The sequence below is a fragment of the Centropristis striata genome, chromosome 9 (genome assembly GCF_030273125.1).
Source record: "Centropristis striata isolate RG_2023a ecotype Rhode Island chromosome 9, C.striata_1.0, whole genome shotgun sequence".
NCBI classification, from domain to species: domain Eukaryota; kingdom Metazoa; phylum Chordata; class Actinopteri; order Perciformes; family Serranidae; genus Centropristis; species Centropristis striata.
The window spans coordinates 10,215,398-10,243,109 of NC_081525.1; the positions used below are offsets into that span (position 1 = coordinate 10,215,398).

A 27,712-nucleotide genomic window follows, 5' to 3' on the forward strand; every position below is an offset into this window, starting at 1 on the left:
TCGTGAATTCTTGTCACAGCAGAGGCCAGCATATCGTTCATAATGTACAACATTAAATAGACAGCATTTGTAATCAAAAGGTATTTATTCTAAAACAAGTAAAGCAAATAAAAGAAGATTAACATACAACTTTGATTGTGACACAAATATCACACAAATATACTTAAAACACACATACAAACCAGATCATTAATTACAGGTCAAATCCTTCATACTAAAGTCCTTGCTGATTGCTTATCCAAGCCCAATTACATTACTCACAAATCCAGTTGAAAAGGGGGGAAATCCTTTCCCAGTGGCGGGCGTGGAAAGAAGCAAGTTGAGTTCAATAATTTGCCGTCTTGCAAATTAGGATGGTGGTTGTCCTTGCTGTTGAGGTAAAGCCTTCTCTGGCAGTTGCAATGAACTTTCTGTTCATTAATGCAACTTTGGTGGGCAGAGAAGGTCAGAGTTGCAGTTGTACCAGAATGACTCCTGGAAAGGAGATTTTCTGAGGAGCAGGCCTCATCACTGCAGGGTTCTGCAGGAGATGATGGGGGTGGGGGGCTGGGGAATCCAGGCCTCTGGATTCCCTCCTGAAGAAGAGGTGTTACTCCTCTGGGGAGCGGTGGAGAAAAAAAGAGAGAAGGGAGGGAGGACTGTCTCCCTTTTAACAGACCAGTGGACCTCCTGTAGTGTCAAGGTGCCTTGGCCAATGAGGTGACCTGGAAGGTATTGTAAATGCCGGGCATTCTGGGAGAGAAGTTCTTGAGAGGACACAAAATGGCGCTGACCTGCCATTTTGTGAGTTGACTAAGAAAAATGTTTCAATTAGTCCACAAATGTTAAAGTCCACAAATGAACCCAAGATTCACCTGTGGTACGATCCCAACACTGCTGAGACCAACGGTCATGTGACAAATATTCACTGAAAATCTGTTTACACAGAGCAGAGAGGAGTGGACAGAAGAGGCTGTTTACACAGAGCAGAGGGGAGAGGACAGGAGGGGCCGTTTTCACAGAGCAGAGAGGAGAGGACAGGATGTTTACACAGAGCAGAGGAGAGGACAGGAGAGGCTGTTTACACAGAGCAGAGAGGAGAGGACAGGAGAGGAGAGGTTGTACCTGTGGCTGCTCCTGGTAGCGGAGGACGTACAGAGCACCGTGTCCGGAGGTCCTGAGGACTTGTTCTCCTGTCCAGCCCTCTGCAGGAGTGTCGGGGACAAACAGAACCCGGGAACCCGGCACACACTGTGAACACACACACCATCAGAGTGGAAAGGTGGAGGGAAACTTCATTTGTCTTCATTTTTCAACCTCCAAAGGAAGCACAGTTCTCTCACCGGAACAGAAACACTCACCTGTAGATAAGTGAAGGAGAATGTTTGTCCGGCCCGTTCCACAGACTGATCCTGGAAGAGCGCCGCCAGCCGACGCTCCATCTGATTGGCTGACCAGCGACAATCGATGGTGATGCGAGCGGTCATTCCCAGAGCGGCGAGAGTGGCTCGTTCTTTGGCTCGAGGAACAGTGTGCCTGCAAGAACAGAAGGAATATTTACCTCATTAATGTAGTGTTGGGGAGTCATGAACTACATGATATTTAACATGGATTTTGCTAAAAGCTCAACTATACTCATATCCACAAAGTAATTAAAGTTGCAAAATTAATTTTCAATTTTTTTTGTGCAGTAAACTACAGAAACTACTAAACATTTTCTACCATAAAAGGACAGTGATGACAGTGAAGGGACAAAACTGGAACATTTCACTAATTGTGACACTATAAAGGGAAAGGTCAGGGGTCACAGCTGTTAGGGTTCATACTCTCAGGGACAAAAACATCCAAAAAAATTCAGAATAAACTCGCGATGAGTTTTGAGCATGGCTAATATTTAACTCCTTCCAGGACTTTAGTGTTTTCAGGCAGCGTTATACACAGTTTACATGTTTCTCTGAGTCTTGAGAAAAAGTTCTGACTGATGGTGGAGTTAGAAAAAAGGTGAAAGTGGAACTGTAACTGTAGTTTGAGCTGCAGTTTGAATCATATAACCGTAATCTCATTAAATGAATCAGTGCTGGAGTAAATCTGGTCATTTTTACCTAAAAAAAAAAGAATGCATTTTATGGTTTGAAAATGGCTCAATTATGACTTCACAGTTGAGCCTTTTTGACAGAAATATCATAATTTTAAGCTTTGTGTTGGTTACTTTTTCTAATGGAAACTTTAATAACCTATGACGCATTCAAGGACTATCTGAAAGTATAAATTCTACGATAACGATAATGACATTATAATTTTTACAGTTTCTTTCTATGATAAATGGTGCATTACTGGTGATCTCTTAAAGAAAACATACATTTCAATATCCAAAAATCCAAACCAACTGTTAAACTGATGCATCGAGTCGTTAGAAGACGATCTGAGCACAGTAACCATCTCGCCTCTCCAGCTGAGGCAGCTTGTGTCCTCCGGGCAGACAGAGGATGTCTTTGACCACCAGTGCCGTTCTTTGATGACTCAGGCTCTTCCACCTGAGACGACTGGCTCTGTTTTTTGATGGCTGCAGCGCACAGGACAATTACAGATTTATGACTTTACATTAAAACTGATGCTAAAATTAAATACAGTCTAAGCTCTGGGAATTTGCAGCGTGCATTTGTCCTTATTTTATGGCAGTTTCTACAATAAACGAGTAATCAATGGATCAAAAAACTAAATAAATCATAGACCACAGACAACATAATGTAAATAACAGAACATGCATGTGATACATTTGCAAAAACAGCAATAAAGCAAACACTGTGAAACTTCTAGCGGAGATAATGAGGAAACAGATCAGTGATGCTGATTGATTGAGTAAATATTTTCTGTTTGGGCTCCAGGTTAGTGCACGGCAAAGCTGTTTTGTCCAATAAATTAAACTTGACAAAATTCTATTATTGAGAAAGGAGGAGCCTGAGTGGTGACAATGATCTTCTTTTAACCAGATTAAATGGTTTCCTACTGGAAAGTCCTGACACCAGGATTTTCTGTGATTTCCTAAACAAGAAATTGAAATATTATAAAACCTGAGGTGACGTACCGAGCTCATGGTGGAAGAATCCTCTGAGTTCACCTCCACCAGCTCCGTCACTCTGAGGGGAGGAACCACCTGCAGGAGGAGAGGAGAGCAAACGTTTACTTGAGTTAAGAAAAAGATATACATATAATTATTGAAATCATTGAAATATTATAGTGAAATCTATGTAAAAAAAAAAGAAAAGTAAAAAAAGAACATATTACTGAATGTTAAAACATTAAGGAAGAAAAAGCTTCCTCCAACTGATGCCAACCTGATGCTGCACATACTGCGTGCTCACCTCCAGGTCATGTTGTGGATGGCTGCAGGTCAGAGAGAGCCTCCTGCAGAGGCCAGAGACATCACAAAGTTTGGGTGGGAGTTTGCTAATGAAGGGGCTGTCGTGCCCATTCTTGCCATCCAGGCAGTGGCTCCAGTAAATCTACTTGATGTCACCAGCTGTAGCTGCAGCACATTGAAGGCCTGCAGCAAAGGAAACTGCAGCTGCCATGCTGCAAGTCTCAGTTGCACTGACTATGCAAATTGCCCAAAATGCAACTTTTAGCAACCAAGTTAAATTCCATCCATTAGGCCTATAGATGACATTTCTGCAATAAAACTTTAGGGTACTCAACATTTCTGGGTTCAAGAAATTACGACTAGACTATTAGAGAAAAAAACGTCAGTAAATCTACAAATATATATATTTTTAATAAAAATATATTTACTGTAAATCATCTGTTAAATAAGGTTGTTTTTTTTTTTTTACTGATATTTAATGGTAAGTTTGGCAACTTTTAATTTTTTTTTTATACAGTGTACCTATATATGCCACTTAACATACATTATTTTAAAATTGAAATAAAAGTAATTTACTTATTTTATTGCATTTATAATAATGTAGAAAAAAGAAAAATTATTATTAATATAAATAATTTCTATGAAATAACTTTTTAAGATAACTTTTTTAAGTGTACAGCAATTAAAGAGAAGTTTATTTAAAAAATGGTTTCAAACTGAAGGATTGTTTTCTGCAGAACATGTTATAGTTTCTATGAGTTCCTCCGACTGTTTCTAAACACAAAGACATTAAATATCAGTCTGACAGATTTAATGTCTGTTACTGATCCTGTGTGTTCTGACCTGGTGGAAGCTGAGCTCCTCCTCCACATGTGTTATTGTCACCATGCAGGTTTCCTCTGAAGAGAAAAGCTTCATCTCGATGTTCTCTGTGATCACCAGCAGCTTTCTCTTGCTCAGCTTCATCCTCAGGAACACTTCCTGCATATATCACCTTTTATCACTTCAATCCTCTCTGTCCTCTTTCTGTTGGTCTCAGATTCCTCTTATTATTATTTGTCTTTATCTCTGCTCTCTGTTTCCTTTCCTCTCTCCTGTTAACCTGCAGCTCTTCTTCCAGTGATGGAGTCCTTGTGGCCAGCTGAGCTCTCATCACCTCCAGCTGGGATCGATCAGCTCTGATTGGCTCAGGGTCGAGCTCCCACCACCTGATTGGTTCAGGGGATTGTTCCGATGCTCTGATTGGCTGAGAGTTGATTCTGCAGCCTTTTATAGAGCTGATTCCAGTTTCTGTTTCAAAGAGTCTCCTGAACAAAAGGCCTCTAACAGTAACTAATGACATTAATCAGCTGTTCAAACGTCCTGTCTCTTTGTGCTTGTCTTGTCCCTCTTCATTGTCGTTTGACGTCTTTACAGCTATTTTGCGTTGTTGTATTGTTGTTTTTGTAAAAAAATGTTGTCTCTTTCTGGTCATTTTATGTCTTTGTAGTAGTTTTGTGTCCCTTTAAACTGCTTTGTCTTCCTTTTTAATCTATATGTTTATCTCTTTGTGGTTGTTTTGCATCACTTCTTAATTGTGAGTCTCTTTGTGTCTCTTGCACTTGTTTTGTGTCTTTTTGTGGCCATTTTTTGTTTCTTTGTGGTTGTTTTGAAATTCTCTCATAGTTGTTTTTTGTCTCTTTGTGGTCATAATGTGTGTCTTTAGTTGTTTTGTGTCTCTGTAGTTGTTGTATGTTTGTGTTTGTTTGTTGTAGTCATTTTCATAGTCGTTTTAAGGTGTTTTTGTATCTCTGTACGACTGATTTGCATCTCTTTGTAGTTGTTTTGCATCTCTCTATGGTCATTTTGAGTGTCTTCCTGGTCTGTACCGTACGTAAGTTTCTCTTATTCGGGCCCTGTCTGTCTGTCTGTCTGCCTGCCTGCCTGCCTGCCTGCCTGCCTGCCTGCCTTACTGCCTGCCTGCCTGCCTGCCTGCCTGCCTTACTGCCTGCCTGCCTTACTGCCTGCCTGCCTGCCTGACTGCCTGCCTATATATCTATATATATATATATATATATACATATTTAAATCATTACAGTTATTAAATATGCAAGTAATCAAAGTATTTATATGAACATATTTTATGACAAAGTTTTATTTTTTTTCAAACCTTGGACATGTGCCCTAACAGGCTTAGATTTCGACAGCACTTTGAGTGCTCTGAGTGAAAAAATAAAACTTTGTCATAGAGCTAAACCAAATACATCACGAAAAGGTCTATGCCTGGAGAGTAACATATATCAATTTGAAGGTTCTATAATATTCATGTTTTGAGATATTTACCCTTGAACCTTAACCTTGGGGCATATTTGAAGGCTTATAACTAAGAGACAAAAAGGGTTACAGACATGAGACCTACTGTTATAGAAAGGTGTTGACATGAACTATAATGTGAGCATAGTCACTAAGGGGTGGGGTTGGGGGGGCTTTAGGATATGCTGAAAAAAAAATCCCCATTGAACAAGACAATATTTAAAGTCTGATGCCAATAATGTGATTGACATCCCCTCAAACCCCTGGAAAGCCACTAATTAAGTATTTCCAACTTCCAATTTTAGGGGAAACCCTGTTTTATTCAAAAAACTACAACTCCCTAGACCTCTCTTCAGTACTTACGTCGACATCAGCACCATAGTTGTAGTTCTTCCGTTTTAGGGTTGTACTAGGGTTGTTAAAACCTATTTCTACCCAATATGCTAAAAAAAGACAACAATGTTTATTTAATGAAGATATTTTAACTAAAACAGGAGAGCAGCGCCGACTGCTCTGCTCACGAAATGGAATGGAGCCTGAGGCGGATGTGTGGTGCGATCTCATTGAATTGCACTTCTCTAAAACAAAGTGATTATGTATATAATGAATAAATAGATATATTTGAAGTAGAAGAATAAAGTTACATAAAATGTAATGTAATAATACTCAAGTATTAAAATTGTACTTAAGTACAGTACTTGAGTAAATGTACTTAGTTACTTTCCACCACTGGACTTTTACTTTCACAGTGTGGTGTTAGTACTGTTAGTGCAGTAAAGGATCTGAATACTTCCTCCAGCTCTGCTCTCTGCTGCAGGTTGAACCACACCTCACTGACCCTTGAGCCTGACACTTTCTAACCGCTCGGCTTTTCCTTTATGTGTCCAACATTAAAAAGCTCCAAGGTTCACCTGCTGCAGGTTCACCTGGAGGAGGAGCTCTTTAATTCCAGACTCCTGAGACATGTCTGACTGAAGAGCTTCATCATGCAGCTTGGTGCAGGTTTGCTGTGCGCGGCGTGGCTGTTTCTGCTCTGCTTTGTTTGTAACTCTGCTGAGAAACTGTCAAAGTTCAGACACGACAGACTCAGATCGATCCATCCAAACACACACAGCACAAAGAGGTTCTGTGATCCGAGCTTCAGCAACCAGACAGCAGGCGCCGTCACTCAGGTAAATGTTGGGTTTTTATATACTATCACGATCAAAATATATATTTTAATGGCAACCGAAGCTTTTCTGCCTTCACACCACGCCCTGATTCACACCTCCACCAGGTATTTTCTTAGTGATAAATAAATATGTAACTAATAAGATTAAATCCACAAGTTGCTGCAGTTAATCATTCTGCAGCCCTATTACTTAGTGATAAAACATTCTCCTGAGCAGCTTAGAGTGTTTGAGGTGTGAACTGTCCAACAGTCATTCAGCTCTGTGTGTCTGTGCAGAAGTGCAGCTCAGGCTTCTACAGAGAGCGAGTCGGACCGTTCAGAGGGCAGTGTGTGCCCTGCAGCTGCAACGGACTCTCCAACGAGTGTGACGAGCAAACAGGGAACTGTGTGGTGGGTGCATCTCACACAAGCATGCAGACAGACAGACAGACAGACAGACAGACAGACATGGCCCGAATAAGAGAAACATACGGTACAGACCAGGAAGAGACTCAAAATTACCATAGAGAGATGCAAAACAACTACAAAGAGATGCAAATCAGTCATACAGAGATACAAAAACACCTTAAAACGACTATGAAAATGACTAAAACAAACAAACACAAACATACAACAACTACAGAGACACAAAACAACTAAAGACACACATTATGACCACAAAGAGACAAAAAACAACTATGAGAGAAATTCAAAACAACCACAAAGAAACAAAAAATGGCCACAAAAAGACACAAAACAAGTGCAAGAGACACAAAGAGACTCACAATTAAGAAGTGATGCAAAACAAAGAAATAAACATATAGATTAAAAAGGAAGACAAAGCAGTTTAAAGGGACACAAAACTACTACAGAGACATAAAATGACCAGAAAGAGACAACATTTTTTACAAAAACAACAATACAACAATGCAAAATAGCTGTAAAGACATACAAAAAACGACAATGAAGAGGGACAAGACAAACACAAAGAGACAAAAAACAAGTAAGAAAACATGCAAAACTGGTGCAAAGAGTAACAAAGAGACTCACAACAACTATGAAGAGATGCAAAACAACCTCAAAGACACACAAAAATCACAAAAAGAGCACAAAGAGACACAAAACAACTACAAAGAGACAAAAAGAGCACAAAGAGACACAAAAAGACATAAAAAAGACACAAAACAAAACACAAAGAGACACAATGTGACCCTAAAGAGACTGTACAGAATGTGAAAAACAACCACAGACAAAAACAACAAGGAGAATAAACAAAACCACAGAGAGACACTCAACAACTACAAAGACACAAAACAAAACACAAAGAGGCAAAATAATTTCTCAGTCTGTGTGTTGAGGTGGAAGCTCACCAAACCAAAAACAAACCGTGTTTTGTCTTGTTGTGTTTGATCTAACTGACCCCAGAACTGTCAGTCTGACTCCACCGGGGATCGATGTGAACGCTGCAGAGACGGTTACTATGGAAACGCAGCTGACAGAACCTGCCGGGCCTGTCCCTGTCCCTTCACCTGGAACAAGTCAGTCTCTTCTCATCAGCTCACCTCTCCTAACTCCCTCTGTGCCTCAGTGTGAAGATGTGATTTTGTCTCTCTGCAGCTTTGCGTCGGCCTGTCTGGACATCGGCTCCGGAGCCGTCCAGTGTTTGTGCAAACGTGGTTACAGAGGAGCCAGGTGTGACAGGTGAGTCTGCTGCTCAACAGAACAGAACAGAACAGAACAGAACAGAACAGAACAGGAGCATCACTCACAGCTCAAGATTATCCTCAGAGCAGCCACATGTTGCATCCTAATCCCTTTTGTCCACTGCTCAATTTAAGACCCATCAATTATATTAGCAATAATAAAAATATGAACGCTCAGAAGCAGCTTACAGTTTGTTTTTCCTCTCCTTAGATGTTCATTTCGTTACTTTGGTAATCCAGCTGTACCTGGAGGCAGCTGCAAGCCCTGCAACTGCAAGAACGGGCTGAACATCTGTGATTCTCTGACCGGAGGTAAATATAAATTTTTACACAAATACAGAAAAATATAAAGGTTTGAGGTCAAGTGTCCAAACCCATTTTCCTCTCTGTGTCCTTGTATTTCACTGCAATATATAAAATCTCTATAAATCTATAAGTCCTGCAGCTCGATGGAATCAGCACAATCATGGCTAGAAGTGGGAACAACTCAAACATGTCTTTGTGGAGAATAACACAGTTAGAATGACAGAAATCAGAAAAAAAGGAAAAAAAGTTCAATTTCTCTGATGATTTTTTTTTTTTTAAATTTGAAAAAAAATGTATTTATACAGGCTATGTGACGAAAAAAAAACTTTTCTGTACATATTCTCAGTATTGTCATGTTTCCAGCCTCTCCTGTCCTTTTAACAGGATCTGGTTAGTGCAAACGCTTTATTTTAAATGACACATGTAGAATAAAGAGATTCTTGCACTAATATCAACATTTTAAGTCAGATTTTGGTCACTTTTTCGAACGGAAACTTTCGTAACCTATGACCTTCAAGGACTGTCGGAAAAATCTAATAATGCCTGTTTTCATAGTTTCTTTCTACAATAAACGGTGTATTTTTGATTTTAAAGAAAACATACTAAAAAAAGAAAAAACACAGATGTATTCTTGTTTGAAAATAAAATATTTTTGCCTTCAACTCTGACCGGTTTTGGGGTTTGTTTTTACTCCAGAAAGTAGTAGTTAATCTTTTCTGATAGTGGCTGAATTAATCTTTTTGTATAGTGCTGCTCTGATGATAGTAAACTGCATTAATGTGACGAGATCCGCTTTAACATCTTCCCCTTTTAACAGAGTGTATCACATCTGGAAACAGCAGCTCCGGTGATCACTGCCATGGTGAGTTTGTGCTGAAGATTAATCTCAGAATCATGTTTGAGCTGCATAAAAAACTGTTTCAGCCTCTTAGTGTTTAATTCTCTGCTTGTGTTCACTGACAGACTGTGACAGCTGTCCTGTCTCCTTATTGGGCGACTTGGAGAAGATGGACGATGTCGTGGCTCGGTTGAAGCAACAGCTGCAGAACGTCACTAACGTCACTTCACGGTCCAGACTGAACGAGCTGCAGGGGAACATCACAGAAACAGAGGTACGGTTGATGCAGGTTTATGGTATTTGTGACTCAAATCAAGTCCAAATCAAGTCCTAGAAAATAACTTTTTTTTTTTTTTACAATTAACACTTGAAATGATGAAGGCACTTGCAAATGACACTTGGGGGCGGCTGTGGCTCAGTTGGTAGAGCGGGTTGCCCCCAACCGAAGGGTTGGTGGTTCGATCCCTGACCGTCGCAGCCTACATGTGGAAGTATCCTTGAGCAAGATAATGAACCCCAAATTGCTCCCGAAGTTACGTTTATCGGTGTGAGAATGAATTCCCAATGGTGGCAGGTGGCACCGTTTAGGGTAGCCTCTGCCACCAGTATGAATGTGTATGTGAACGGGTGAATGAGCCCAGTCTGTAGTGTAAAGCGCTTTGAGTGGTCGCAAAGCGACTACAAAAGCGATATATAAGTGCAGGTCCATTTACCATTACCATTTACAAGAATCCCAAAGATTCTCCTTTATGGTGAACTAAAAGAAGACCAAGGAGATCGGGGTGGGCAGAGGAAACGATACAAAGATGTACTGAAAGCCAACTTGAAATCCTGCAGCATAGATCCAGATACCTGGAAGGCAAAGCTCGTGTCGTGGGCTCTGTTCTGAGGGCCTGGACTCCTCTGAAGACTTTGAACGTGGCATTCAGCAGAAGAAAGACAAACGATGGCGCCAAGAGATTCCTGCACTGGCCCAATGGACAGGAGACCAATGGAATTGTAAAGACTGCAGGCGCACTTGCATGTCTCGTATTGGCAGAATTGGTAGAATCAGGCAACATTCTGTACAACTGATCCAGTATTGACAGCATGGAATACCTTGACAAATAGCCAAGACCAAGATCAAAGAGTTTGCCAAAAGAATAAGATCAACAGTGTCTGTTTTGCAGATCCTAAGGCTCCTGAATATAAAGGTGGAACAGTTGGAAGCAGATGTGGTTGTCAACGGAAATGACTTCAGTCAGCTGATTCACAAGGTACCTGCAGTTGATTTTGCTCAGTTAATAAACTAAAACTCCTTCACAAGCTGAGAATAACTGCATTTAAAAAAAAAGGATAATTGTTTATTTATTGCTTATTCATTTTATTGTAATGAGTTTTATGAAGTAACCCTCATACATAAACTGAAATGATTTCTTCCCCTAGACACGTACAGCTATGTCAGACCTGGAGAGGGTTTTTCAGAATGTGAATGGAACAAAGTTAAAGGCAGCAGATCTTCTGTCAGAAGCTGCAGCTCTCCGTACATCGATACACCGTACGTTAGTTAACAGATGTTAGACCAAGTCTTGCCTGTGACTTAGGCCAAAGACGTGTCATTAACAGCAGCGTTTCTGTTTCTGTCAGACGTGATGAAGTGGCGGCCTGAGGTGAAACCCACAGAGTCGCTCTCTCTCTCTGAGGACGACAGAGTCCGGATGGTGGAGGAGGCTCAGAGCAGCGTGCAGGAGACGAGAGAGAGAGGCTGCAGCGCTCAGAGAGACAGAGCTGACAGAGAGCAGCAGCACGCACACAAAGGTCACACTTTAAAAAATATGTAACTTTTAAAGCTGCAACCAGCAAACCAAACACTTCGCTTTTACATTTGATTAATAACAACAACAGCTTTTAGCTCTCTGACCTGCACAGGTTCATTTTATTTGATGATGATGATTTTAACACTAACTCTACATAAACTTTTATGTCTTTTGTACATGTGTTTGTGTGAAAAAATATCTCTCCCCTGTAGAAGTCCAACAGGTTTCTGTGCTGGAGCCCACGAAAAATAACAATATTTCTTCATAAGAAAAAACTTCTAAATTCTAATTTTTAACTCTCAGCTCTTGCTTTGGTTTTGCACTTCAGGTAATACACTTTCTTTCCTTTCAGGAGTTTGATAAGATTAATGTCAAGCTTTAATATCTCTACACCAGTTAGCTTAGCTTAGCATGAAGACTATTGATTAAACTATAAGGGTAAATTTCTATGATTGACGAACAAATTAACAATTAAACAAATTAATTTAATTCATTATCCCTAACCGCTCTTTGAACTCAGGTTGCAGGGGTCTGGAGCTGAGAGGCGGGGTCCACCCAGGACAGGTGTCCAGACAGGGAGACAGACAACCATTCATGCTCTCATTCACTCCTACGAGCAATTTAGAGTCACCAGTTAAGCCTAAGCTGCATGTTTTTGGACTGAAAGAGGAAGCTGGAGTACCCGGAGAGAACATGCAGACTGCACAACCCTTTCTGACCATTGCGAACCTCGTTCTGGTGCTGGTTTGCAGATGGTTCATCCTTGTGGAAAAATTGGTTTGAGATTAAGCACCAGGTCGAACCGGCCCCTCAAACTGTCTTGGTCGAAAAGGGGTTATAGAAGAGTGAGATTTGAACCTGTGACCCTCTTGCAAAAGTGTTAACCATTACACCACCATGTAGCCCAATGAATATCACAAATATTAAATGTTTTTTTTAGGTGAACAGCTATATTTCTGTGCAGTTATGGTTGCTGTGGAACAGATTAATCACATGGTTTTGGTCGATATTCAATATACAATATACAAAGAGGGACACAAGTTCGAATTCGAGTTGCAGCTCTTCTGTGTGGAGTTTTCATGTTCCCGTGTCAGCGTCTCCCCAGGTCTTCTGGCTTCCTCCCACAGTCCAAAAACATGCAGCTTGGGTTGAATTGCCTAAATTGCCCGTAGGAGTGAATGAGAGCGTGAATGGTTGTCTGTCTATGTGTCAGCCCTGGTTAAGGATAATGAATGAAGGCATGTTATACAACCCTGAAAATGAGCTAATTCATAGTCAAGATGTGTGTTCTCCTCAGTGTTGGAAACGATCAGGAACAACACGTCAGATCCAGATGAAGTGTTAAACGAGGCTGCAGGCTCTCTGAAGGCCTCAGACGTTTCAGTGAGAGATGTGGCAGCGCCGCTGTCAGCAGCAGAGGACAGAGTCGACCGGACACGGAGCCTCAACCTGCAGAGTCACACCACCCTACAACATCTGGAGGTGATGTGAAACACAACTGGAAATATGTTCGACTGTAGTATCGCATTGATGTCTTCACCTCTCTTTGTGCATGTTTTACCAGCGTCTTCACACTCAGCTGAAGAAAGAACAAAGTACGATTCTTCCTGTCACTGAAACGACTAAAGAGCTGCTAAAAAACATAACTACCTTGTTTTTGATGCTTGAGGAAATTAAAACAGTAAGCAAAAACATCTTTTACCATCATGATTCACAGGCAAGTTTGGACTTTTTTTTGCAAATTAAGTTGTGTGTGTGTGTGTGTGTGTGTGTGTGTGTGTGTGTGTGTGTTGCAGGACTTTGAGCGTCAGGCTGCTCAGCTAGATGGCGCCAATCTGCAACTGTTAGAGAAGTTAAATAACATTTTCAGGACAAAAGTAGATGCTGTAACCAGAGCAGAGCAGCGTGCAGAGGAGCTGAGCAGACAGGCAGCAGAACTGCAACAGTGAGTGTGTAACAGGGGGAATAAAGAAATTGCATAGATATGATTTATATTAAACTGAAGGTGACTATGTGTGTGTGTGTGTGTGTGTGTGTGCTGACTGTGATGAACCGTGCTGTGTGTTATTGCAGATTTCATCATAATGCGACCGGCAGCACTGACCTGCTTAATGTGCCGAGTAAAGGAGTTTTTTACAGCATCAGAAATGCTGTAGGAAAGGCAGAGAGGGCAGCGAATCAGTCCAGAAAGGCTACAGACCACGCCTTACAGGTAATCCAGGTAAACGTAATGTTTAACCTTCTGAACCCCAACTGAATGTATGTTTAAAAGATTGCCAAAAATATATTGTTTATCATAAAGAAAAAGTGTAAAAACAGGCATTATTGTCAGAGTTTGAACTTTCAGACAGTCCTTGAATGGATCATAGGTTATGAAAGTTTCTGTTATAAAAAGTGACCAAAACTTGGGTTAAAATGTTGGTATTTGTGTCAGAATCTCTTTATTCTACATGTGTCATTTAAAATAAAGCGTTTGCACTAACCAGATCCTGTTAAAAACATTAAATTCTGCTCCTCAGAGACACTGTGAAGACATGATTGATTCTGCGGTCACGTGACAAATATTCACTGAAAATCTGTTTACACAGAGCAGAGAGGAGAGGACAGGAGAGGCTGTTTACACAGAGCAGAGAGGAGAGGACAGGAGAGGCTGGAAACATGACAATACTTCAATATGTACAATATGTGGAGAAAACTGTCTTTACAACATATGTGCACTTGGAAAATTCTGTTTTATTCCAATTTTTAGAAAATATTTTATCAGAGGAATTCTTTTCTTTTTTCTGATTTCTGTCATTTTAACTGTGTTATTCTGCACAAAGACATGTTTGAGTTGTTCCCACTTCTAGCCATGATTTTTCAGATTCCATAGAGCTGCAGGACTCATAGATTTATAGAGATTTTATATATTGCAGGGAAATACAAGGAACATGTAAGAAAAGCAACACCAAAAAACCGCCCTGAAACAGCTTGTTGGGGTTCAGAGGGTTAATAATAGTTATAATATTTATTTAAAAAATCTAAACATGATTCTGTTATTATTAATCAGGGTGTAAAGGAGAGAGGCCTGGTCAACAGAGCAGAAGGACTCAAAGATAATTCAACTAGTTTACAGACTGATGCCAATGTCTATCTGAGGGAACTTAAAGGTGAGTAAACAACATCATCAGACATGTTTGATAAACTTTGAATCCCCAAAAACCTTTTAATTTCTTTTTACAGTGCTTTCACAGGCAGTGAACACTCTCAAATATCGTGTGAACAAACAAAAGGAGAAAGCAGAATCAGTGAGAACGAGTCTCTCAGCCGTCAGTGACGACCTCAGAGACATCAAGAGAGGTCAGTGGATCACTGGACAGGAAGAGATTATTACAAATGTAAATGTGTCACTTTACATCATGGTGTTTTTGATTTCAGATGACACAGATATCCTGATAAAGTCTGCAAAAACAGCTGCATCTGGCTCAAACTCTATGGCCCAAAATATAACTGAGAGACTGAGGAATATCAGCCACGATGTGCAGAGAATAACAGTGAACACAGTCAGTGAGAATACAGACGATGTGTTGACTGGAGCAGAGCGTGCACGTGAGGATAATGTTGGAAAACATATTTAGGCCATACTGCAGCTGTAGAATGTAAGTTTGATTTGTTATGGTTGTGTTTTCTGTCTGTTCAGTGAAGAACCTGAAGGCAGCGCTGCCTGTGCTGAAGGACAGAATCACACATGTGGAGGCTCTCAGTGTGAGAGCGCCCCCTAGTGCCAACATGACAGAAAGCATCCGGAGAATCAAAGACGTGATCGAAGAGATGAGAAACTTTGTTAGAGCTCCAGCAGGAAGTCAATGTGAGCAACGAGAGCGGCGAGGTGAACTCCAGCTGTCTGAGGAGAACAGCTGGCTGAGCTACAACCTGCCAACACACGACCTCAACCACAGGTAACATATAAAATCTATATACAATCTCTATAAATCTATAAGTCCTACAGCTCTATGGAATCAGCACAATCCTGGCTAGAAGTGGGAACAACTCAAACATGTCTTTGTGCAGAATAACACAGTTTGAATGACAGAAATCAGAAAGAAAGACAAAAAATAAGTTGAATTTCTCTGATAAATTGTTTTTTTTTAATTGGAATAAAATGGAATTTATATATGAAGTTTTCCAAGTGTCTGTTTTCCAAATGTTGTTACAAACACAAAATGGCCAAAAAAGACACAAATCGACCAAAAAATGATACAAAATGACCCCCAAAAATACATAAAATGATCAAAAAAAGACACAAAATGACCGAAAAAAGATGCAAAATGACCAAAAATGACAAAAATTACCAAATCAGTTTTCTCCACATATTGCATATATTGAAGTATTGTCATGTTTTCAGCCTCTCCTGTCCTCTCCTCTCTGCTCTGTGTAAACAGATTTTCAGTGAATATTTGTCATGTGACCGTTGGTCTCAGCAGAATCAATCATGTCTTCACAGTGTCTCTGAGGAGCAGAATTTAATGTTTTTAACAGGATCTGGTTGGTGCCAACGCTTTATTTTAAATGACACATGTAGAATAAAGAGATTCTGACACAAATACCAACATTTTAAGACAACTTTTGGTAACTTTTTCTAATATAATCGTCTGTGTCCTATCTTCTGTTCAGTGACTTTAAGGGAGTTCAAACTCTGATGATAACACCTGTTTTTACAGTGTCTTTCTACGATTAACGGTGTATTTTTGGCGACCTTTAAAAAAACCCTACTTTTCTGGGGTTTTTATCGGGTTAATTCATATGAGCAGTAAGTGAGACTTCATTGTTGTCCTCCTCTTGTGTCTCAGGCCTCACTTCTCCCTTGATATAAAGACTGAGACGTCTAAAGGTCTGATCCTCCACGTGGCAGGGAGAGGACTCGTCCCCCTGCTGGCTCTGTACATCGCCAACGGCAAGATCAAGATGTCGCTCGGGCAAAACAGAATCATCCAACACAAGCAGAGGAGCAACGATGGGAACTGGCACAGAGTAAATCAACATTTATTTTAAAGCTTCTGACTCCTAGTTACTCCTGCTACGCCTAAACAAAATTTGTGTTCCTGCACAACACATATGTAGTTTATAATGATCAGAAAAAAAGAAATATCACATTTTAAAGCTTTGTTTGGCTCCTTTTTCTAATGGAAACATTAGTAACCTATGATCTGTTCGAAGTCTGTTGGAAAAATTTCACTGATAATGCCTGTTTAACAGTTTAGTTAACATTTCTACGAAAAACATTTTATTTTTGGTGAAATTTAATTTCAATTTAAAGTAAACATATATTTGAAAGGGGTTCAGAGCTCTTACGTTAGATGAAAACTGTCTCCTGCTGAGTTTTCAGTGTTTCCAGATGATTTAATTTGAAACAAAAACTGCAAAATTATTCAAAATATGGACATTGTGGCTGCCCATATGAAATGATGACTTTGCAAACTAGAACCAGTTCAGGTCTCACAGCTCGGATGCTCCGGTTGGGCAGCATTTAAAAAAAAAAAAAATTAACCTGTAATTCCACAAAAAACACAGTTGCCCATAAAGTTGGAAAAATTTTGTTTTCAGACAATTCTTTGTTAATTATGGTTTAATTTGCATTGTGATATGTTTGGAAGATATTGTTTTGAGAAGATAAACACTTCATCCGTCAATAATAAATCACATTTTATTCCACCTTGAGCAACCTAAAATTTGGTCCATTACTGACGTCCTGACTTGTCCCTGGACTTAATAAATAATGCAAACATTAAACCTCTCCTGAACCTGTTTCGTTCTGTTATTTTTTGTTTTGTAAAGGCTAAAAAACCTTTTCAACATGTGGAGAAGATTAGTCACAGGTGCTGAAGATGAGAGTTCTTGACGACGACTCTATAACATCTACATGTCTTTCATAATCTGTTTGTAAATATAATAATTTTTGCTTTTTTGTTTGCCCTTGGTTTGTGTTTTAACTGTATAATTTTTTTAACTGTTTTGTATTTTCTACTGCCTATCTTGGTCAGGTCTCTCTCGAAAAAGAGCTTCTTAATCTCAATGGGATTTTCCTGGTTAATTAAAGGTTATAATAATATTAAGATCACAGTGATAGTAAAGTAAAATCTGTCTGGTTGAGGTCTTTAGGTGAATAATGTGTGTTGTTACCTGTGTGACAGGTGGAGTTCAGCGTGGAGAAGAGCACGTTTCATCTGCTGGTTGATGGTTTCCGTGTGACTGATGGACTTCTACCGAACGATGAGGGATCATCTTTAGACCTGCAGAACCCCGTCTACCTGGGAGCTGATCCTGCAAGCACAACCACAAAAGTCTGTATCACACCTCAGTCTTTTCCCTCATTTGTTCACATAAGGTGTGTTTCCACTGAGTGCTTTTTGTAAAGCGGCTGAGTGTTTTGGCTCCGCCCATGAGTTAGTTCCCCTCTACCTCTGTTCCTTTTGTAGCGGCTAACCAACAGAGTTAATGTGACAACAGACCAACGCAGCAAGCAGTGTTGCCAACTTTTCTCTATATTTAGACTATTCAGACCCCTCTGGCAACTCTTTTTCAAAAAAGCAGCTCGCAACAAATCTAGCGACTTTTTCTGGTGTTACTGGAAACTTTTGGAGACTCATTCCTACTCTTCTTAACGAGTAGCATGTGCCGTCCCAAAGCACTCACAAGCGGCCCAGTCCTCCTGCAGCAGTCTCTCCCAGCTGCAGTCAGAGCAGGAGATGTTAACCCTTCAGTGTCCAGTCTGCACCTGTCTGCAAATGAATCATGCATGCGCGAAATCGCTGCCTCAACCGCATCCAATCAGCGTTGACTAGTAGCGGCTCAGAAAGTACCTGCCTCGGGTCTGTACTTTCTGAGCCGCTCCGGTGAAGTTGGTCTGATCTCTCTCCCAAGCTTCACCCACAGCGGCTCACTAGAGGGAAAAGTACCTGTTGGAAACACACATGTATTAACCTCCTTGTTTCTCTTCCTTCTCTTCCTTCAGGCACACAATATTCCCACGAACAGCATTATTGGTTGTTTCCGGGATTTTAAAATGAACGATGTTGCGGTTGGTGAACCGGAGGAAACACACAGAACGTCAGCGTGCCTCGACTGGCTCAGAGAAACAGGGGCGTTCTTTGGGGGCGGTCACGTTGTCTTAGGTTCGACAGACTTCATGACTCCTCATGTGTCTCCTTGTTGATTTCAAGTCTATTAAAGAATATTTCTGTTGTAGAGAAATACTTCGGCCCTGGCTCCCAGTTTGTGTTGGCGTTCGAGCTGCGACCTCGGTACCTTACAGGTCTTCTCTTCCACGTTCAGAGTCACACAGCAAGCCTCAGTGTGTTCTTAGTGGAGAACAAGGTGAATATTTTCTCTTTATGACATCTGATCAGGCAGCACCAACCCTCTGAACCTCAGCAGTAGGTTCTCTTAAAACGATCGCCAAAAATACACATCATTTATTGTAGAAAGAAACTGTACAAACAGGCATTATCGTCAGAATTTTACCTTTCTGACAGTCATTGAACAGATCATAGGTTGCGAAAGCTTCCGTTAGAAAAATCGACCAAAGTGAAGCTTGAAATGTTGATATTCGTGTCAGAATCTCTTTATTCTACATGTGTCATTTAGAATAAAGCGTTTGCACTAACCAGATCCTGTTAAAAACATTCAATTCTGCTCCTTGGAGACACTGTGAAGACATGTTTGATTCTGCTGAGACCAACGGTCACGTGACAAATATTCACTGAAAATCTGTTTACACAGAGCAGAGAGGAGAGGACAGCAGAGGCTGTTTACACAGAGCAGAGAGGAGACGACAGGAGAGGCTGGAAACATGACAACACTTTAATATGTGGAGAAAACTGTTTTTCATGACACTAGTGGGCACTTGGAAATGAGTTAATATATAAATTCCATTTTATTGGAAATTTTTAAATTACGATTTATCAGAAAAATTAAACTTTTTTCCTCTCTTCTTTAATGATTTCCGTCATTCTTACTGAGTTTTTCTGCACAAAGACATGATTGAGTTGTTTCCACTTCTAGATTACATAGAGCTGCAGGACTTATAGATTGATATAGATTTAATATATTACAGTGAAATACAAGGACACAGAGAGGAAAATGTAAAAAGGGGAAAACATGTTCTGTTCAGGGGGTAAATGACCAAAACATTACTCTAAGTTTTCTCTCACCAGGTGGGCGTTACAGTGAACGATGGTCACGGTGTCGTCAGCGTCTCAGTGTCTCCTCCTGAGAGTCTCTGTGATGGAAAGTTTCACAAGGTCACAGGTACGACTTCACATGTACACAAACTTGATACTTTATGACACACGAGTAGCTTTAAATGTTAAATTCTCATGCTTTTTTCCTCAAGTGTCCAAACAACGAGACGTCATCAAACTAGTGTTGGACTCCACGTCTGAGCAGAGAGCCACTGCCTTCTCGTCCACCTCAACATCACCGGAGACACTTTATATCGGAGGTAAATCCATCAAACATTTCACAGAACATACTTTCGTGTGAGACAAATTTCCTACTTCTGCTGTTTCTTTTCTCTGTTCAGGGGCAGCGGAGCAGAGCAGAGCACCTGTACTCTCCCCGTTTGTCGGCTGCTTACGAAATGTGAAGCTGAATGGAAGAGTTGTTGAGTTTGAGGCGGGTTCCAGGCTGGTCGGCCCGGTCATCGTCAACAGATGCCCTGACTGACACATTAACAGCTTCACTTCACCATTTCTCTGACGCTGTAGCCACGTTCTTTTAGTTCTATTTCTTACGCTTGTACTTTAAAATACAGATCGATTATGAAACTAAGTGTCAAGTTTTGATTTTACAAAATGTCAGCTGGGTTTGGCTCCAGCCCGCTGTGACCCGAGACTTAGACCTCGACAGACTTTATTGTCATTCAGTTATAAATAGACACATGCACATCAAACGAAATTCTGATCCATTGGATCACAGTGATTGTATTCTGGAATGATCAGATGAGCGAGTTCAGATAAGCGGTTAAGGACAATGAATAAATAAATTATCTGAGTAACCTTTTCCATACTGTGTTTCTGCAAAAGTGCCGTCACTTCACCTTCGGACATTCATCCTGATTCTGCAACAGCATAATTCACACTTCAGTCTAGCAACGCTGCACGAAGTGTGAGGAGATGGTGGTCTCTGGGCAGTCCGTGGACTAGAGGTTAGAAGAATTGGGCTCGTAAGCAGAGAGGGTCATCAGTTCGAATCCCAGGACTGAAGTGCCCATGAGCAAGGCACCTAACCTTGTGCTGCCCACTGCTCCTTGCATGGTGTGTTCACTTGTGTGTAAAAAAGGATGGGTTAAATGCAAAAGTTGAATTTCCCCATTGTGGGATTAATAAAGGATAAATCTTCATCTTATCATATAACGTGTAACAGAGCAGCAGCAGCACGTGTTCAACAAGTGATTGCAGTGGCTGCATGTCAAGCTGTTTCTTTCTGTAGAGATTCTACACTTCAACTTTAGCAAACTTCTGCATTTTGCTGAACATGATTCGATTACTGTTGGACTCAAGTGGGAGGCGTGTTTCTGATGACACGTTCCACTTCCTTTCTTATTTCCTGAGTGTCGCACAAATTATGTATGTAACATAGTTTTCCATCTACCCGGATCACTTTTTCCCCCATTCCGCCTCTGGGACGTTCAGATTGAAGGAAAAATGTCCCATAGGCGTAAATATCGCAGTTTGAAACGGCGTCTGAAAGAGGCTGAAGACATGTGAGAGAGAAGACTGGTCCCCTATGAGGGGGCCGTATATTCATTCTACCCTCTTACATACACAAAAAATACCTCTCATATTTACAATTTTACCTATCACATACACATAAAATACCTCTCACATACACAAAAGGTTGAACAAACTGAGGACTTTCACCAGGAGAACGGGGTTCATGTCCCGGTGAAAACAAAAATTACATTTTACGTAAATTTCGTGGCTCACGTCAAACTCGTATCTGCTTTACTTCCAGCATTTATGTACATTTATTCACTGTTTAAACTGTCTTTTAATACTAAGTAAGTAGAGTTCAAGGTGACCAAAAAGAAAGAAAGAGGGAGCTGATAAAAAGAGGAAATGCATTACATAGATGAGAAACCTGTTTGTTGACATTCATGAGGGTTCCCTGTACTTTCCCGTTTGGCAAGAGTCCATGAAGTTTAATGATATTTTACTTTTAAGTCACAGTGCTAATGGTGACATGTTCTCCACTATAATTAGTTTAATTATTAGATACCAGCTAAAAGAGTTCCCAAACTAAGAAGATCGTCAGTGGAGTATCAGGCTACTATGCCTCAGTTTGTTGACAAAATATTTGTTTGACAGCTTTAAATTTTCACTGTTTTTAAGTGTTTTCTTGGTTGAATCCTGTGAAAGTGTTTGGTTAATAACTTTTGCTTTTATGTTTTTGTACGAAATAAAATAGAAACAATCACCATTATGTTTCTCCTGCATTACCTGTTTTTTCTTACTGTAAAAAGAATGTGTTTGTTTGAGTCTCTTTATACTCATGTTACTCATCATAAAAGATAAAAGCTTTGAGAAAGGACTTGAGGTTAAAACGCTGGAGCTTTGATGTTACTAGTAATACATTCTGTATTTGCAATCTTTAATCTTGATTAAAATTTAACACATTGATTCACTCAGGAAAATAATGGAGAGTAATTGTCTGGTTAATGCTGCATTGAATTTGTTTGTTGTGTTGTAAGCTTCTTTGTTTTATGATTTTTTTTACAGTGTCCCATATTTTGTAGATGTGTATCTTGGGACTTAGCTGGTTTTTCAGGTTATCTCGAAGTAGCTGATGTCATGGAGGCTTTGTCACTTCTTCCTTATTTGAGGGAGGAGTTTTTCCACAAACTAACAGACTCAGAGACTGAATACTTTATTCTTCTGAAGCAGTGAGACGTAACACCAGACGCCATGGAAACAAAAATTATTTTCCGGATATTTTTGGTTGGATATTTACATATATTATGTGTACAAGGTAAAGTTATTCTTTTTATGGTTTTGATTGTTTGTATTTTTCTTGATTTTTACTGTTTTCTCTGTTAAGGGCAGGGGAGAATAGAAAACAAGAGCATAAACAGAAATCCGGATACAATGGAAAACAATGTAGCATATTTGAAAAGTTATTAAAAAAATAGTGATAAATAGTTTTTAAAAAAGTTATTTTTTGTTCTTTGTAGCAGTATTGGTTTCACAGCTTTGTTACACACTAGAATTCTAGCATTTAAAAACATTTATACATAAAATAAAAATGTAGATCTGTTTAAATTACAGAAAACTTAAACCACAAGGCTCTCTAAATGGGGATTCACGTCAGTCTGGATAATAGTTACTAAGACTGTTGGTGACGGTTGAACAAATAAAAATATAGGTAGTTCCTATCATTTCAAATTCTTAGTAAAATTATTGGCATGAGATAAACATGATAAGAGATTTACTGAGAATACTGAGATATCTGATGTGATGGATTTCTGAATTTCTTTCAAATTACTAATGCAAAACTATCCACCACAACTGCAGCCACCACAACTCCTACTGCAGCAACCACAACGGGGGTTCCAACCGCCCAAACTGGAGCTACAACCACCACAACTGGTGATTCAACAGCCCCAGCTCCCACTGCAGCCACCACACCTGGGTTCTCTACAACCACCACACCTGGGTTCTCAACTACCACAGCTCCCACTGCAACCACATCTCCCACCACACCTGGGTTCTCAACTACCACAACTCCCACCACACCTGGGTTCTCAACTACCACAGCTCCCACTGCAACCACAACACCTAGGTTGACAACAACCACCACACCTGAGTTCTTAACTACCACAGCTCCCACTGCAACCACATCTCCCACCACACCTGGGTTCTCAACTACCACAACTCCCACCACACCTGGGTTCTCGACTACCACAGCTCCCACCACACCTGGGTTCCCAACTACCACAGCTCCCACCACACCTGGGTTCCCAACCACCACAGCTCCCACCACACCTGGGTTCTCAACCACCACAGCTCCCACCACACCTGGGTTCTCAACTACCACAACTCCCACCACACCTGGGTTCTCAACTACCATAGCTCCCACTGCAACCACAACACCTGGGTTGACAACAACCACCACACCTGGGTTTTCAACTACCACAGCTCCCACTGCAACCACCACACCTGAGTTCTTAACTACCACAGCTCCCACTGCAACCACGGCACCTGGGTTGACAACAACTACAGCTCCCACCACACCTGGGTTTTCAACTACCACAACCCCCACCACACCTGGGTTCTCAACTACCACAGCTCCCACTGCAACCACCGCACCTGGGTTGACAACAACCACAGCTCCCACCACACCTGGGTTTTCAACTACCACAACTTCCACCACACCTGGGTTCTCAACTACCACAGCTCCCACTGCAACCACAACACCTGGGTTGACAACAACCACCACACCTGGGTTTTCAACTACCACAGCTCCCACTGCAACCACCACACCTGAGTTCTTTACTACCACAGCTCTCACCACACCTGGGTTCTCAACTACCACTGCAACCACCACACCTGGGTTTTCAACTACCACAGCTCCCACCACACCTGGGTTTTCAACTACCACAGCTCCCACCACACCTGGGTTCTCAACTACCACAGCTCCCACCACACCTGGGTTTCCAACTACCACAACTCCCACCACACCTGGGTTCTCAACTACCACAGCTCCCACCACACCTGGGTTCTCAACTACCACAGCTCCCACTGCAACCACCACACCTGGTTTCTCAACTACCACAGCTCCCACTGCAACCACCACACCTGGGTTGACAACAACCACAGCTCCCACTGCAACCACCACAGCTAGGTTCTCAACTACCACAACTCCCACTGCAACCACCACACCTGGGTTCCCAACTACCACAACTCTCACCACACCTGGGTTCTCAACTACCACATCTCCCACCACACCTGGGTTCTCAACTACCACAGCTCCCACTGCAACCACCACACCTGGGTTGACAACAACCACAACTCCCACCACACCTGGGTTCTCAACTACCACATTTCCCACCACACCTGGGTTCTCAACTACCACAGCTCCCACTGCAACCACCACACCTGGGTTTTCAACTACCACAGCTCCCACCACACCTGGGTTTTCAACTACCACAGCTCCCACCACACCTGGGTTCTCAACTACCACAGCTCCCACCACACCTGGGTTCTCAACTACCACAGCTCCCACTGCAACCACCACACCTGGTTTCTCAACTACCACAGCTCCCACTGCAACCACCACACCTGGGTTGACAACAACCACAGCTCCCACTGCAACCACCACAGCTAGGTTCTCAACTACCACAGCTCCCACTGCAACCACCACACCTGGGTTCCCAACTACCACAACTCTCACCACACCTGGGTTCTCAACTACCACATCTCCCACCACACCTGGGTTCTCAACTACCACAGCTCCCACTGCAACCACCACACCTGGGTTGACAACAACCACAACTCCCACCACACCTGGGTTCTCAACTACCACATCTCCCACCACACCTGGGTTCTCAACTACCACAGCTCCCACTGCAACCATCACACCTGGGTTCTCAACTACCACAGCTCCCACCACACCTGGGTTCTCAACTACCACAGCTCCCACCACACCTTGGTTCTCAACCACCACAGCTCCCACCACACCTGGGTTCCCAACTACCACAACTCCCACCACACCTGGGTTCTCAACTACCACAGCTCCCACCACACCTGGGTTCTCAACTACCACAGCTCCCACTGCAACCACCACACCTGGGTTGACAACAACCACAACTTCCACCACACCTGGATTCTCAACTATGACAGCTCCCACTGCAACCACAACACCTGAGTTCTCTACTACTACAGCTCCCACCACACCTGGTTTCTCAACTACCACAGCTCCCACTGCAACCACCACACCTGGGTTGACAACAACCACAGCTCCCACTGCAACCACCACAGCTAGGTTCTCAACTACCACAGCTCCCACTGCAACCACCACACCTGGGTTCTCAACTACCATAGCTCCCACCACACCTGGGTTGACAACAACCACAACTCCCACCACACCTGGGTTCTCAACTACCACAGCTCCCACCACACCTTGGTTCTCAACCACCACAGCTCCCACCACACCTGGGTTCCCAACTACCACAACTCCCACCACACCTGGGTTCTCAACTACCACATCTCCCACCACACCTGGGTTCTCAACTACCACAGCTCCCACTGCAACCACCACACCTGGGTTGACAACAACCACAGCTTCCACCACACCTGGGTTCTCAACTACGACAGCTCCCACTGCAACCACAACACCTGAGTTCTCTACTACTACAGCTCCCACCACACTTGGGTTCTCAACTTCCACAGCTCCCACCACACCTGGGTTCTCAACTATGACAACTCCCACCACACCTGGGTTCTCAACTATGACAACTCCCACCACACCTGGGTTCTCAACTACCACAACTCCCACCACACCTGGATTCTCAACTACCACAGCTCCCACCACACCTGGGTTCTCAACTACCACAGCTCCCACTGCAACCACCACACCTGGGTTGACAACAACCACCACACCCGGGTTCTCAACTACCACAGCTCCCACCACACCTCGGTTCTCAACTACCACAGCTCCCACTGCAACCACCACACCTGGGTTGCCAACAACCACAACTCCCATTGCAACCACCACACCAAACCAAGGTATGACTCCCTGATTTCTTTCCTTTACTCTTCAGTCTCCATGGTTTATGCTAGCTGTCCTAATAATGGTAGTAAGTAGTGATGTGCCAATGAAGCCTCATCAAGCATTTTCTTTATATTCTGAGCTCACTAGATGGTGCTCTTGGTCTAAAGAAAAAGGCTCAAGCAATAGTAATTAATTGAGCTTTCAGTCCTTTGTTGAACATAGAGCGCCATCTAGTGGCCTCAGAAAATAAAGAAAATGCTTCACGAGGCTTCATTGGCACATCACTAATGCTAATAGCTTTATTCATGGTAATAAAACCTGTGTGACTATGTTTACCTTTGGGTAGAACCCCCATGTGTTGGGACAGCATTATCAGCAGCATGAAGAGAGGCCAACTGAAACAAAGAGACGGTGTTGCCAAATGTGAAGCTACTGTACCAGAGGCTTATAATGACCATATTTTGAGAAACTGAGAAACTATCATATTGAAGTCATGTCCAAGTCACATCATTACTCCACTATTTCTTTACATTGTAAATAGCTGTTTGCTGTTATATTAATCGTGTCAATGCTGCAAATTGAACTTTTAACCTTGACATGCATAAATATCTTTTCCCCTCATGTAATGTTGTGTTTAATCCCTATAGGCTTGCCAGGACTTGTACATCTAGAGATGAGGCTAATTTCCTTTGGTAATGTCGGCACAGGGGCCATCATTGAACAAGTTAAACAGGTGTGTAAAACTGGAAAATAACTATTTATGTGACGGCTCCTAAATGATTATGCAAACACAGTATAAAAGGTGGGGTGAGAAAATGGAATAGAGCTCCTGGTGTTTATTTTCTGTGTTTTCTCTCCATTTAGTTTTTAAGAGAGCAGCTCCTGAATGGAACAGACAGCACAGTCAACGTGACAAGCATTGAAAGGGTTTCTCCATAAAAGCTTCAAGATAAAAGGGATCTTAACTGTTACGGATGTTTCTTTAACGGTTTAAGCCCAACACATCGAATTCAATTGTACTTTTTTGTGCTGCAGTGACTTACAGTGCAGCTTTGTCTGCATACTTGCACAGAAAAATATGAAGGAAGAAGAAGCTCACATCCAGCAATAAGACGTTTCAAAGACGTCTTTAATTGGAGGTCTGTCAAGCATTTCCTGCTCTGTAACTGGAGGAGCTGCTGCCATGGTAACCAGGAAACTAAATGCCTTTAAGAAAACTTGAATCACCTGATGTTGGTTTCTTGGAAACTCCAAGCAAGAGGCGGAAAAACAGATCTGTGATGAATTCTTTGTCAGCTACACCTCAAAGCTATGGAGGATAGATATCAGGGAAGCCAGCTCGCTAAAATAAAAATAAAATGCATACAATGCTTAATAACTTTAGTAGACCACCTGTCATAAAATTGCAAAAACATAAATATTTTAGAAATCTTTCAAAAGCTTGTTTAAAACTAAAATGTTATTGTTATTTATTTGGCAACTAACAAACTGAATTCACCTTTTTATAGCCAGATTTGAGCCGGCTAACTGGGCAAGTCA

General features: G+C 41.7%; 2 protein-coding genes and 2 long non-coding RNA genes across 4 annotated transcripts; 3 read left to right on the forward strand and 1 right to left on the reverse strand.

Annotated features, from left to right (window-relative positions):
* Positions 1-66: 66 nt before the first annotated feature.
* LOC131977568 (uncharacterized) lies at positions 67-3,138 on the reverse strand. Its single transcript, XR_009394899.1, has 4 exons — positions 3,065-3,138; positions 2,367-2,542; positions 1,341-1,515; positions 67-1,230 (listed from the first exon to the last, which is right to left on the reverse strand). It is a non-coding gene; the product is annotated as an uncharacterized LOC131977568 (long non-coding RNA).
* Positions 3,139-4,637: 1,499 nt separating this feature from the next.
* On the forward strand, positions 4,638-10,703 carry LOC131977822 (laminin subunit alpha-3-like). The gene is made up of 9 exons (XM_059341266.1): positions 4,638-4,668; positions 6,553-6,804; positions 7,080-7,193; positions 8,208-8,320; positions 8,400-8,483; positions 8,697-8,797; positions 9,609-9,653; positions 9,755-9,903; positions 10,467-10,703. Exons 2-9 carry the CDS (start codon positions 6,619-6,621, stop codon positions 10,701-10,703), a joined length of 1,029 nt encoding a protein of 342 aa, XP_059197249.1. The 5' UTR covers positions 4,638-4,668; positions 6,553-6,618.
* A 93-nt stretch (positions 10,704-10,796) lies between these two features.
* On the forward strand, positions 10,797-11,374 carry LOC131977569 (uncharacterized). Its single transcript, XR_009394900.1, has 3 exons — positions 10,797-10,885; positions 11,055-11,166; positions 11,256-11,374. It is a non-coding gene; the product is annotated as an uncharacterized LOC131977569 (long non-coding RNA).
* Positions 11,373-20,608, forward strand: LOC131977552 (laminin subunit alpha-3-like). The gene is made up of 16 exons (XM_059340927.1): positions 11,373-11,426; positions 12,723-12,907; positions 12,990-13,106; positions 13,222-13,370; positions 13,499-13,637; positions 14,475-14,574; positions 14,648-14,764; positions 14,843-15,013; positions 15,105-15,363; positions 16,255-16,435; positions 17,596-17,745; positions 18,417-18,576; positions 18,651-18,778; positions 19,618-19,711; positions 19,797-19,904; positions 19,986-20,608. The coding sequence occupies exons 3-16, from the start codon at positions 13,086-13,088 to the stop codon at positions 20,126-20,128; spliced, it is 1,920 nt and encodes a 639-aa protein (XP_059196910.1). The 5' UTR covers positions 11,373-11,426; positions 12,723-12,907; positions 12,990-13,085; the 3' UTR covers positions 20,129-20,608.
* Positions 20,609-27,712: the final 7,104 nt, after the last annotated feature.